The sequence below is a fragment of the Tachysurus fulvidraco genome, chromosome 7 (assembly GCF_022655615.1).
Source record: "Tachysurus fulvidraco isolate hzauxx_2018 chromosome 7, HZAU_PFXX_2.0, whole genome shotgun sequence".
In the NCBI taxonomy this organism is placed as follows: Eukaryota; Metazoa; Chordata; class Actinopteri; order Siluriformes; family Bagridae; genus Tachysurus; species Tachysurus fulvidraco.
The window spans coordinates 28,777,866-28,791,036 of record NC_062524.1 but is presented as its reverse complement, the minus strand read 5'-3'; the positions used below and the strand labels follow the sequence as shown (position 1 = coordinate 28,791,036).

At 38.2% G+C, this 13,171-nt stretch overlaps 2 protein-coding genes across 12 annotated transcripts; one reads left to right on the top strand and one right to left on the bottom strand.

The window, feature by feature from the left end:
* Nucleotides 1-326: 326 nt before the first annotated feature.
* Nucleotides 327-4,359, bottom strand: LOC113663663. Of its 2 annotated transcripts, XM_047815959.1 has the most exons (11): nucleotides 4,229-4,359; nucleotides 3,735-3,846; nucleotides 3,560-3,633; nucleotides 2,523-2,620; nucleotides 2,305-2,394; nucleotides 2,093-2,170; nucleotides 1,839-1,899; nucleotides 1,522-1,560; nucleotides 1,245-1,435; nucleotides 944-1,128; nucleotides 327-810 (listed from the first exon to the last, which is right to left on the bottom strand). In XM_047815959.1, exons 1-9 carry the CDS (start codon nucleotides 4,264-4,266, stop codon nucleotides 1,300-1,302), a joined length of 726 nt encoding a protein of 241 aa, XP_047671915.1. In that variant the 5' UTR covers nucleotides 4,267-4,359; the 3' UTR covers nucleotides 327-810; nucleotides 944-1,128; nucleotides 1,245-1,299. The 2 variants fall into 2 exon arrangements, with proteins under 2 accessions (XP_047671915.1, XP_047671916.1); XM_047815960.1 differs by lacking the exon at nucleotides 1,522-1,560.
* A 641-nt stretch (nucleotides 4,360-5,000) lies between these two features.
* On the top strand, nucleotides 5,001-11,241 carry LOC113660582. Of its 10 annotated transcripts, none has more exons than XM_047815841.1 (16): nucleotides 5,002-5,575; nucleotides 5,892-5,997; nucleotides 6,142-6,359; nucleotides 6,990-7,121; nucleotides 7,309-7,476; nucleotides 7,593-7,729; nucleotides 8,112-8,223; nucleotides 8,325-8,398; nucleotides 9,255-9,435; nucleotides 9,564-9,653; nucleotides 9,788-9,864; nucleotides 10,058-10,118; nucleotides 10,397-10,435; nucleotides 10,524-10,712; nucleotides 10,829-11,013; nucleotides 11,147-11,241. In XM_047815841.1, the coding sequence occupies exons 1-9, from the start codon at nucleotides 5,129-5,131 to the stop codon at nucleotides 9,361-9,363; spliced, it is 1,503 nt and encodes a 500-aa protein (XP_047671797.1). In that variant the 5' UTR covers nucleotides 5,002-5,128; the 3' UTR covers nucleotides 9,364-9,435; nucleotides 9,564-9,653; nucleotides 9,788-9,864; nucleotides 10,058-10,118; nucleotides 10,397-10,435; nucleotides 10,524-10,712; nucleotides 10,829-11,013; nucleotides 11,147-11,241. The 10 variants fall into 10 exon arrangements, with proteins under 10 accessions (XP_047671796.1, XP_047671797.1, XP_047671793.1 ...); XM_047815839.1 differs by having other exon boundaries at nucleotides 5,003-5,575; nucleotides 9,338-9,435; XM_047815837.1 differs by lacking the exon at nucleotides 8,325-8,398.
* The last annotated feature ends 1,930 nt before the right edge of the window (nucleotides 11,242-13,171 follow it).

Below are 13,171 nucleotides of genomic sequence, written 5' to 3'. Positions count from 1 at the left end.
TGGTCACTTTAAATGGTAATTGCAGTCTCGTGGAACCTTTGTTCGTGGTGATCCTTAATGTCCTGCTGCCGTCCCCATATTTATAATTGAATCAAGTTTATACGTTTAGGTCCTAAACGTATTACCTTATGATACTTGAACCTTTTTAGGAATGAGTTCTTTTAGATGTGTACCTTGGAGTGGAATTTGGGTGCAGTTTCTGTAATTTCTTACACTGTCTTGTGGTTTATGACTGTAAAATCATTGTATAAGTAATTTATTATGTTAATCACTTTTCATTGACCTCTCAAGTGTGCTGTGAAAATGGCTGAAAACATGACAATAACTCATTGTGGAAAACATTTTATTTTTTACAAACTTATACAGTATTTGTTTCAAAGGATTCAACTGGAAATTTAAAAAAAATCTGCAGTGCTAGTTATCATATTCATCCTCACTGTCATCCTCATTGTCATCATTATCACTATCATCATTGTATACCAGTGTGTGTATGCTTGGCATGGGGAGGGCCTCACACAAGTGGGGGTTGTCTGCAGGAACAATGTCTGGTACATGTGGGTGAAACATCACAATGGCTTGATGTCGTTTTCTTTCCAGCTGATGGAGACGTTGAATGAGAGCAGCTTTTGCACCAGGCTGCTCAGTGTCTTTGATGGCAGAGCACAGAAAGGCATGCTGCTGATGGAGGTGTTCGGTTACACTTCTCATTTCCTGGTAAAGCATGCGCTTTTCCTCAGCTTCCCGAGCCTTCATATGTAAGGCATCAATCCCTCGCCTTTTTAGACTCCTCGAAATATCATCTTCTTCAATCTAGAAAACAAAAGAAAACAGTGTTATGTCATGTTACTAGGTGGTCTCTAATATGATTGGCAGGTAGTTAGTTTGTCAGATGGTTACTAGAGTGACTGCTGTGTGGTTACTAGGGTTAAGTAACTATACTTACAGTGTCATCAAAGCAGAAGTAGACATGTCAAGAGGGATCACATGCTTCCTGAAAATCAATTGTCGCAGGGAAGATGCTCATCTGCGGGGGCCATTGAATGCTGTTGTATTCTTTTATTGCCTGTCTCAGTCTCTTGTTGGAGCTGGCTACCTGCTTGGAGAGTCTAATGGCAATGCCCTGCCCATCTGAAGCAAAGTTAGGAAACACGCATGCAGAAAAATGAATGTATTTGTTTGTATTATAGTCCTTTTTAAGTTGAAACTTAATGTCTTACTGTATCTACTTATCCACAGCACTTTACCTGGATACTTTCTTTTCAGGTGGAGGAGGACTGCTCTCTCTCCCTTGATTCAGTTCTAGCCTTGCAGATCAGTTGGAGCTCTGAGCTCACGCTCCACATCTTTAAGAGTAGACTGGAAGTCTGAATCAGACTCTTGCCATCTTCTCCTAATGCGGTGTTTTTTCTCCATGTTCTGCAGAGAGTCCTCAATTCTACAAATGGTCAGCAAATAATTATTATTAAAATGTTATGTGCACACGATCAGAGAACAGTAACAGACAGATTACTGCTTACTTACTCTGTTTCACCCTCCTTGTGTGACTCACGAGTCCCAGATCTACACATTACAAAAAGTTCAGTAGCTAGCAAGCAGAAAGCATTACTGTGGTACACCTGACCAAACATATGTTACAAGTAAGGCCTTGGTGGTAATTGATTACTAATTACACCACATTCAAGTATTGCAGAATTATTGCAAATGTTCATTTATAAGCACTGGTGACAATTTCCTTCAAAACTATGCTGTTACTATAATCACATGTTGAATCACATCAGCAGGGCACATAAAGACAGCTGTAATTACCATAGTCTTACATAAACACATTCAACTCTTACTTGAACTTGTAGAACTGAATCAGTCTGATGATGTAGTCCCTTTTCCATCTACAGACAGTGTCTGGAGAACAAATAAAGAAGACATTACTACCACTCTAATAAAATAATTAATTTCATGTTACTTCTTCACATAGCTTACAGGATTATATTTTATTACTGTACATGGAAAGGTAAGTATAACATTTGCAATATTATTAGTTAATAATATTCATGACCTTCTTACAGTATTCAAGACATTAACTTAAGTTCCTTACTTATTGGTTTCTGTTTCTGTTGGGCTAGCTCCATCTCCCTTTTTTTCCATCTCTCCATGTCTCCTTCAGAAACCAACACTACACAACAAAAATAACAGAAACCAAGACGCACATCAATCCTGCATACTCTTGTGCAAAATGCACTTGTAAATGGAATGTAAAATTCTCCCATCTTCAACTATTGTTACCTGCTTCTTATGTGTATTGTTTACCTGGTGCCTCTCTGATGACTGATGAGATATCTTCTTGAGCGAGAATCGATATTTTCTCTGCTTTGTCTAGTCTTTGCAGGAGCTGCACTTCTGAAAAGACAGTTTAATCTACTTATCCTTACCAATTTGTGTGTTGGCTTCACTCCAGAAAATATAAAATGTATAAACAGTGAACAACCAGCACAGAATTTTGAAAGGTTATAGAGCAGTGGACAAACCTAGGTCAGTTGATTTGCTCCATCCATAATGCAAAAGGGCATCAGTCAGTAGGTCAAGGCGATGAGATGGAGTCATCTCCTTTGTGACTCTGGCAAATCTTCAGAGGAAAGACCACAGCCTTTCCATTCCTTCCCCATCTGTGAGCCCAAACCCATCGAGCCGCCTGGTACTGTACTTGATCTATGATTAAAGCAAAGCGGTAAAATATCACATACTGTACACTGACACTGAGCATGATCCTACTGCTTATATTGATCACGATTACAGTGTTCAACCACTTATATGAATCAAAAAGCTTGGGGCAGAATCATTCCTATAGAAATGCTGTGTAAATAATTTGTTTATAGTAATCAAGTAGCCCGCTTACGATGTTCATATTGGGTATGTTTGGTTTGTATATGCATATACCTGCTGTGCGCAGTTGCGTGTCATGTGATGTTTTCCTTTACTCACACTGCTGTTGTCTAGTGAGTTATTTTCCCCACCCATTCCTGCGCTGCTGGTGTTATGGGACTTTTATGGTGTATAATTAAAATCCCTGCACTCTCACAGCAGCAGGTAAGTATACTGTATGTAATGTAAGTGGAGTGTAATGTCTTCACCCTGACCATTCAGACAAGGTCCGGAGCAGGAGAGGGCCTTAGGGGTCAGCTTATGTTATTTTATCTTTAAATTAATAAAAATAGCAAAGCTGTTCATTACTTTATATTCATGTAATTATTATAAAAATTAGATGGTAATCTGCATAAAAATAAACAAAGGAAACTAAATTGGTTAAAACAATCCTCAACTTATAGTGATTAGTTGACACAGACAGATTTGAGATAAGCGGTTCCACTGGATTGTCCTACACATTGCATCTCTCAAACAAGTTTAGACAAACACCAGGTTAGAAAAATGTTGGATTAAAGAATATTTTTAGGCATTTCTAGCTCATTTCAGCTTTGCAGTGGATAGACAGGAAAAATGGAGGCCAAACAAGGAGTGAATTGTGTTTGTAACATGTCCTGATGTCCCTATGAAGTCAATGAATTACCTGGCAGGGCAATTTGTGTCCATAAACATGAAATGCTGGTACGGCCAAGGAGATGTTGTGTGGTATGCCCTCCCCTGATTTCGGTTTGAACACAGTATGACAATTTTGAGTTGATGTGTCAAGGTATTTTCTCAAAATAATAATTCAGTTTTACACAGAAAAAAATGGTACTTACCTGCAAATGTGAGGCAACAACACAGGCAATGTCATAGACTACTCGCAGGTGTATGTTCTTGTCCTCACATCTTTGAAGTAACGCATCAATAACATACAGGGGATAGGCTAATCTATTTCAACACAAAAATGTGAATGATAAAACACTTTATACTGAGGAAAAGTTAAAAATAATTATGCAATCTCCAGCATCACAATCAATACCTAAATACTCAATAAGAACACTCAGAATGATCCAAAACATTTTTCATGTTTTCTTATATTAGTGAATATTATAGAATTGTGGTAAAGTTTACATTTTGTAATATTTTGGAATCTCTAATATACATTCCATGAGGTTTATATTTGGTGACTAAAAAATGAAATAAAATATGGCTTATTTTATGGTCATGCTATTTTAGTCATTTTATGAATAGCTAGAATCAAACAGGGGAATTATCATTCTGGAACACTGGGTAAATAGTAAGAGATGTCACTACAATGGCATAGACTTGCCGTTCTCCTTGGCTCATGTTAACAAACATTAGGGGCATTTCATGACGACAGGATGCTCCAAACACTCCTGTAACATCAAGTTTCTTTGCTTGTTGTTGTGACCTCAACACATTCCCAGCCTTAAAGTTACTGCAGTCACCCGCTTCGAATGTTATCACACTATTGAATGGATGTTATCAGTGGTTAATGGGCCCATCGATATGGAAGGCTCAGAAGGTTGTTGTCACCTATCAAATACTCAATCAATGAATACAACTACAAGAGAAGACTCCAGATCCACTCAGAGGAATCCAGTTGACCGGGAATCCACTTCACCGATGACTGGACTGGACGTCGACTGGCAACGTTGTGCACTTTCCTGGTTAATTGTTTCAGGTAAGTCCAATTAAATGATAAAACAGAGCGTTTAAACTGTTATTAATTAGCCAGTAAGCGAAAACATTACAGAAAACGTGTTTTAAGGCGGCATTAGTGTTGACATCCTTACCTAAAACAACTAAAACCAGCATTACTTGGTTTTAGTTTGTCTTTCAGCCTGGTTTTAGCTGGTGTAGCAAGCTGGACTAGATGTGTTCTTGTCACTTTTAAGATGGTCAAGCTGGACTTAGCTGGTCAGGTGACCCACCAGCTTAACCATCTTTGCCAGGCTGAGAGGACCAGCTTAAACCAGCTACTGCCACCTTAAAGATCAATCTATCGATCGATCAATCTATCTCTCTCTCTCTATCTATCTATCTATCTATCTATCTATCTATCTATCTATCTATCTATCTATCTATCTATCTCACCAAATACATACTGTATACCTCACCTGTATCGCATGTTTACCGATGTGAAAAAACTACAGTATGGGTTGCACTTTGCTTTATCTAATAATTGCCTAATATTTAGATTTCAGATATGGGAAAAGCTGTTAAGCGCACACGCTTCAGGAATGTTAAGATTAAGGTAATGAGGAGGTTTATCACTGGCCCTGCAAAGTTTTCTTACCTCGGTCAAGCTCCTCCTCAGCCCAACTCCAAACACACCCACTCTTTGGACCCTTCCACATCTATTACGCCTCAACAGGCTGAACCTGATGATGTGGCACCAAGCTGTAGTTATGCATGTTCTGAGACTGCATACAGTAAGGCAAAGAAGAGAGAGCTTCATGCCTGGGATGCAGTCAAGGATGACATGCTTAAGGTGTCATTTGAATGTTCGGCACCATTCACTACCCAGTGTGTTGTCTGCCTAGAAAAACATGCTGATTATAGGTGCATTGAGTGCAGCACCACTGCAGTGTTTTGTGAGGCTTGTCTGAAGAGGACTCACAGAAATTCACTGCATCTTCCTGATAAGTGGAATGTAAGTACAATAGCATACGTTCATACATACAGACAGCAAAGTCACAGTAATTTCAACAGATTCATTAGATTCTTTCTAAATTGTTTTGGTACTATGTCGTATCAACTGTTAGTGCAGTTGATACTTTCCTGCAGAGTTTTGCTTCAACCATGATTAAACACACCTGAGCAAGATAATTAAGGTGTTCAGGAATAGCAGATAATTGCAGGCAGGTGAGTTTGATCAGGGTTGGCGCAAAACTCTGCAGAAAGAGGATCTCGAGGGCCAGAGTTGAGAACCTCTGTGTTAATGTCTTGTTTTAAAATCTTTCTTACAGAATGCCTACTATGAGCCATCCTCCCTGGGGTTATTCCTATATTTACCTGAAGGCCATAACACCCATACTGTGTACACAAAGGACATGAAGGTCATTGTTAGCACAGGTTTGTCGTTTTCCAAAATCCTGCGGCAATAATATCAATCATTAAGCTATAGGTGACACACTCAATTGATTTAGTCTATGCTGATATGGTAGTCTCATTAGTAGTAGTTGTTTATGTTTTTATTTCCCTCTGTTAATTTGGCAGGACGGCTCTGCACTGTCACAGTCAAAATGTGTGCGTGTGAACCAGAAACCTGCACACTGCTAAGGTATGGGCTCTGGCCAGCAACAGCCGACAAGCCCCAGACAGCCTTCTCTATCTCTCTGCTTGAGCTTTTTGTTTGTCTGTCACTGGAGTGTCAGGTTTCTGTTGAGGGTTTTTGCAACACCCTGCGCTGGAAAAATAACCTCACACTTGCAGAGGTAAGTCAGTTTACAGAGGTCAGCTTGAAGTCTTGTCTGTGAAGTGAACATTTCCGTTACTTTCATGGAAGACTAACGAGTCCATATTGTAGGGCTGTGCAATTAATTGTTTTTGATTTTCAATTTAAATTTTGATTCAAACAATTACAAAAACAAGATAATTGAGGTAAAAGAATATTGTGCAACACTTTTTGTGCAATTATAAATTGCGCGCTGCTGGACCGATGAGTTTGTAAGGCACTTTGAAGGCACCACTGTTTTGACATGTGTAGCCTATTTTAACACTTACATGATAAAAAGGTTAAATAAATGCATGTTTTCAAAGTCACAGAGTAATCGTGTTAAATACTTGTGATCATGATTTTTACCAAAATAATCGTGATTATGATTTTGCTCATAATTGAGCAGCCCTATCATATAGATGTGAAAATTACACTTTCTTCCTTGATTGTACTACATGATTAAATATCACAGATAAAAGTAAACATTTATGGAACCATCTAGGCTTGTACAGTTGCATGCAAAAGTATTCTTGATATTTTTCTATAAAATAACAACTGAGTGAACCACCATCACCAGATGTAATATGTGAAACTGTAATGTTTTCACTGACTGCTGCTTATACCGTAGGTCAACACCCTTTACAGAGCCCTGGTGGGAGAATCCATATCCCATTTTAGGCATCACCACTTCAGACAAAGAAGTTTGGTAGATGTTTGCCCACAATTAGATGATGGGACCACATGCCCAGCATGTCCAAAGGTTGGTTCTAGTTCTAACATGGTTCTTTTTTGATTATACAGAATTATCTGATTTGCAGATATCAATTGCCATCAGGTCATAGAAAATGCAATTATGGTTAAAGTATTATACTAAAACAGTAACAGCATAAGTGTATAAGCCTGGTGCAGATACAAAACCAGGATTACTGTAACTGTTTGTTTTCTAGGCGGATGGAGATATGATCGTGACATTGGATGCCAACTTTGGCCTTGTGAGGAAGCAAAGCTCAGGGACAAGTGCGGTTGAGCCATTACATGGAACCCGCATGTTTGTTGATGAAAAGGATGTAGAGGACTACCTGCTATCACATCTTGACAGCTCAAAGCCACACGAAGTTAGTCATAGTTGCAGAATACTTTATTAGGACTGGGTCCATAAAATATTAGATTTAACTTGTGGAAAAAGACCATTATTCCTCCCATAAATTCAATATTTTCATTAAATCTTTAGGACTGCAGTAACTTTAAGGCTGGGAATGTGTTGAGGTCACAACAACAAGCAAAGAAACTTGATGTTACAGGAGTGTTTGGAGCATCCTGTCGTCATGAAATGCCCCTAATGTTTGTTAACATGAGCCAAGGAGAACGGCAAGTCTATGCCATTGTAGTGACATCTCTTACTATTTACCCAGTGTTCCAGAATGATAATTCCACGGTTTGATTCTAGCTATTCATAAAATGACTAAAATAGCATGACCATAAAATAAGCCATATTTTATTTAATTTTTTTAGTCACGAAATATAAACCTCAGTATTCCACATTCCAGTATATTAGAGGTTCCAAAATATAAACTTTACCACAATTCTATAATATTCACTAATATAAGAAAACATGAAATATGTTTTGGATCATTCTGAGTGTTCTTATTGAGTATTTAGGTATTGATTGTGATGCTGGAGATCACATAATTATTTTTAACTTTTCCTCAGTATAAAGTGTTTTATCATTCACATTTTTGTGTTGAAATAGATTAGCCTATCCCCTGTATGTTATTGATGCGTTACTTCAAAGATGTGAGGACAAGAACATACACCTGCGAGTAGTCTATGACATTGCCTGTGTTGTTGCCTCACATTTGCAGGTAAGTACCATTTTTTTCTGTGTAAAACTGAATTATTATTTTGAGAAAATACCTTGACACATCAACTCAAAATTGTCATACTGTGTTCAAACCGAAATCAGGGGAGGGCATACCACACAACATCTCCTTGGCCGTACCAGCATTTCATGTTTATGGACACAAATTGCCCTGCCAGGTAATTCATTGACTTCATAGGGACATCAGGACATGTTACAAACACAATTCACTCCTTGTTTGGCCTCCATTTTTCCTGTCTATCCACTGCAAAGCTGAAATGAGCTAGAAATGCCTAAAAATATTCTTTAATCCAACATTTTTCTAACCTGGTGTTTGTCTAAACTTGTTTGAGAGATGCAATGTGTAGGACAATCCAGTGGAACCGCTTATCTCAAATCTGTCTGTGTCAACTAATCACTATAAGTTGAGGATTGTTTTAACCAATTTAGTTTCCTTTGTTTATTTTTATGCAGATTACCATCTAATTTTTATAATAATTACATGAATATAAAGTAATGAACAGCTTTGCTATTTTTATTAATTTAAAGATAAAATAACATAAGCTGACCCCTAAGGCCCTCTCCTGCTCCGGACCTTGTCTGAATGGTCAGGGTGAAGGCATTACACTCCACTTACATTACATACAGTATACCTACCTGCTGCTGTGAGAGTGCGGGGATTTTAATTATACACCATAAAAGTCCCATAACACCAGCAGCGCAGGAATGGGTGGGGAAAATAACTCACTAGACAACAGCAGTGTGAGTAAAGGAAAACATCACATGACACGCAACTGCGCACAGCAGGTATATGCATATACACACCAAACATACCCAATATGAACATCGTAAGCGGGCTACTTGATTACTATAAACAAATTATTTACACAGCATTTCTATAGGAATGATTCTGCCCCAAGCTTTTTGATTCATATAAGTGGTTGAACACTGTAACCGTGATCACTATAAGCAGTAGGATCATGCTCAGTGTCAGTGTACAGTATGTGATATTTTACCGCTTTGCTTTAATCATAGATCAAGTACAGTACCAGACGGCTCGATGGGTTTGGGCTCACAGATGGGGAAGGAATGGAAAGGCTGTGGTCTTTCCTCCGAAGATTTGCCAGAGTCACAAAGGAGATGACTCCATCTCATCGCCTTGACCTACTGACTGATGCCCTTTTGCATTATGGACGGAGGAAATCAACTGACCTAGGTTTGTCCACTGCTCTATAACCTTTCAAAATTCTGTGCTGGTTGTTCACTGTTTATACATTTTATATTTTCTGGAGTGAAGCCAACACACAAATTGGTAAGCATAAGTAGATTAAACTGTCTTTTCAGAAGTGCAGCTCCTGCAAAGACTAGACAAAGCAGAGAAAATATCGATTCTCGCTCAAGAAGATATCTCATCAGTCATCAGAGAGGCACCAGGTAAACAATACACATAAGAAGCAGGTAACAATAGTTGAAGATGGGAGAATTTTACATTCCATTTACAAGTGCATTTTGCACAAGAGTATGCAGGATTGATGTGCGTCTTGGTTTCTGTTATTTTTGTTGTGTAGTGTTGGTTTCTGAAGGAGACATGGAGAGATGGAAAAAAAGGGAGATGGAGCTAGCCAACAGAAACAGAAACCAATAAGTAAGGAACTTAAGTTAATGTCTTGAATACTGTAAGAAGGTCATGAATATTATTAACTAATAATATTGCAAATGTTATACTTACCTTTCCATGTACAGTAATAAAATATAATCCTGTAAGCTATGTGAAGAAGTAACATGAAATTAATTATTTTATTAGAGTGGTAGTAATGTCTTCTTTATTTGTTCTCCAGACACTGTCTGTAGATGGAAAAGGGACTACATCATCAGACTGATTCAGTTCTACAAGTTCAAGTAAGAGTTGAATGTGTTTATGTAAGACTATGGTAATTACAGCTGTCTTTATGTGCCCTGCTGATGTGCTTCAACATGTGATTATAGTAACAGCATAGTTTTGAAGGAAATTGTCACCAGTGCTTATAAATGAAGATTTGCAATAATTCTGCAATACTTGAATGTGGTGTAATTAGTAATCAATTACCACCAAGGCCTTACTTGTAACATATGTTTGGTCAGGTGTACCACAGTAATGCTTTCTGCTTGCTAGCTACTGAACTTTTTGTAATGTGTAGATGTGGGACTCGTGAGTCACACAAGGAGGGTGAAACAGAGTAAGTAGGCAGTAATCTGTCTGTTACTGTTCTCTGATCAAGTGTGCACATAACATTTTAATAATAATTATTTGCTGACCATTTGTAGAATTGAGGACTCTCTGCAGAACATGGAGAAAAAACACCGCATTAGGAGAAGATGGCAAGAGTCTGATTCAGACTTCCAGTCTACTCTTAAAGATGTGGACCGTGAGCTCAGAGCTCCAACTGATCTGCAAGGCTAGAACTGAATCAAGGGAGAGAGCAGTCCTCCTCCACCTGAAAAGAAAATATCCAGGTAAAGTGCTGTGGATAAGTAGATACAGTAAGACATTAAGTTTCAACTTAAAAAGGACTATAATACAAACAAATACATTCATTTTTCTGCATGCGTGTTTCCTAACTTTGCTTCAGATGGGCAGGGCATTGCCATTAGACTCTCCAAGCAGGTAGCCAGCTCCAACAAGAGACTGAGACAGGCAATAAAAGAATACAACAGCATTCAATGGCCCCCGCAGATGAGCATCTTCCCTGCGACAATTGATTTTCAGGAAGCATGTGATCCCTCTTGGCATGTCTACTTCTGCTTTGATGACACTGTAAGTATAGTTACTTAACCCTAGTAACCACACAGCAGTCACTCTAGTAACCATCTGACAAACTAACTACCTGCGAATCATATTAGAGACCACCTAGTAACATGACATAACACTGTTTTCTTTTGTTTTCTAGATTGAAGAAGATGATATTTCGAGGAGTCTAAAAAGGCGAGGGATTGATGCCTTACATATGAAGGCTCGGGAAGCTGAGGAAAAGCGCATGCTTTACCAGGAAATGAGAAGTGTAACCGAACACCTCCATCAGCAGCATGCCTTTCTGTGCTCTGCCATCAAAGACACTGAGCAGCCTGGTGCAAAAGCTGCTCTCATTCAACGTCTCCATCAGCTGGAAAGAAAACTACATCAAGCCATTGTGATGTTTCACCCACATGTACCAGACATTGTTCCTGCAGACAACCCCCACTTGTGTGAGGCCCTCCCCATGCCAAGCATACACACACTGGTATACAATGATGATAGTGATAATGATGACAATGAGGATGACAGTGAGGATGAATATGATAACTAGCACTGCAGATTTTTTTAAATTTGCAGTTGAATCCTTTGAAACAAATACTGTATAAGTTTGTAAAAAATAAAATGTTTTCCACAATGAGTTATTGTCATGTTTTCAGCCATTTTCACAGCACACTTGAGAGGTCAATGAAAAGTGATTAACTTAATAAATTACTTATACAATGATTTTACAGTCATAATCCACAAGACAGTGTAAGAAATTACAGAAACTGCACCCAAATTCCACCCCAAGGTACACATCTAAAAGAACTCATTCCTAAAAAGGTTCAAGTATCATAAGGTAATACGTTTAGGACCTAAACGTATAAACTTGATTCAATTATAAATATGGGGACGGCAGCAGGACATTAAGGATCACCACGAACAAAGGTTCCACGAGACTGCAATTACCATTTAAAGTGACCACTTGGATGCTAGCAATTGTAACAATACCAAGACAAGGTGTACGTGACCATGATTAACATTTAAAGACATCAGTTAGACAACAAGGTGTAGCTCAGCCATCTGGGAGACATTCAGTTCTTACACTCAATACACATTCAAAGTGGAACTTCATTTAAATTACCAAAAAAGAAAACTATATAAGGCTTGAGCAGGATTTGCTCGGGGTTCTGATCGACTCCGACGAACCCAAAGTACGCCATGTATTTTGTCACTGCTATGCTGGAATAAACTTCTTGTTCTTTATTAAGATCTTCAACATCATCGTCTTATTTTTACACTACACATGTTTTATTTCTTACAACAGTGTGTCACATACAGTAGGTTCTTACATAACGATTATTGGCTTGAAATGCTCCTGAACTAAGTTTATTTGGATTAGTACTTTTTTATCTTCCCATTGGCTGCTTTTATTTTATTTTACATTCTTTGTACAGTGAATTTATATTACATTTAGTTTTATATAGTTTGTTGCTATGGTGGTTGCTATTGACCCTGCTATCACTGAAACCATCTAGCCAGAACCGCTGTTTCCATCCGAATTCTACCCCATTGTGCACCTGCAGGGAATTGTAGTTTTTAAAACATTTGTTTTTCTTATAATTGGAGGTTGTAAATAGTGAGTTGAGTGTACAGTGATGAGTTTAGGGGATTGTAAACACATTTATGCAATCAGATTTTAAATATTTAATTGTTAAATAGTTTTAAATTACTTTTAACCATATTTGACAGTGTCCCAACTGAGGTCAAGAGCTGTTATTAACAGTTGGTCCCATGTCTGTAGCCCCTTTTGTTGCCTAATTATAAGCCTTCACGAAGGTGATGTTTCAAAGGTCAGTATTTCAAAGCAGGAGCCATGTAGATTCTTCATACTGACATATGTTATTCTCCAGGTCATGACCTTTCTAACGATGTATTTGGCTTAGCTCTACAACAAACTTTTCATGTTCTCATTTCAACGTACACAAGCCATCTCAGGTGTAGTTTCAGAGAGCACTTTGAAGGCTCAATAGGGTTAGATAAAATAAAGCTTTTTGTTTGTTTGTTTCTGGCTGTGTAAACAGACCCCACACTTTGAGGAAAACCTGGTCAGTGGTCCACACACACAAACTGTGCATTTCTGTTTGAGCTTACTGTATATGCATAAGCTATCTATTTATGTTAATGCTGCTATGATAAT

Coding starts and splice junctions, on each gene's coding strand:
- LOC113660582 (XM_047815838.1), top strand. CDS start 5,129: ATGGGAAAAGCTGTTAAGCGCACACGCTTCAGGAATGTTAAGATTAAG. Junction 7,477..7,592: donor ACAGCTCAAAGCCACACGAA/GTTAGTCATAGT, acceptor TTAAATCTTTAG/GACTGCAGTAACTTTAAGGC. Junction 9,436..9,563: donor GAGGAAATCAACTGACCTAG/GTTTGTCCACTG, acceptor CTGTCTTTTCAG/AAGTGCAGCTCCTGCAAAGA.
- LOC113663663 (XM_047815959.1), bottom strand. CDS start 4,266: ATGCCCCTAATGTTTGTTAACATGAGCCAAGGAGAACG. Junction 3,847..4,228: donor AACATGAGCCAAGGAGAACG/GCAAGTCTATGC, acceptor GTGTTGAAATAG/ATTAGCCTATCCCCTGTATG. Junction 2,621..3,559: donor GACACAAATTGCCCTGCCAG/GTAATTCATTGA, acceptor TTTCCTCTGAAG/ATTTGCCAGAGTCACAAAGG.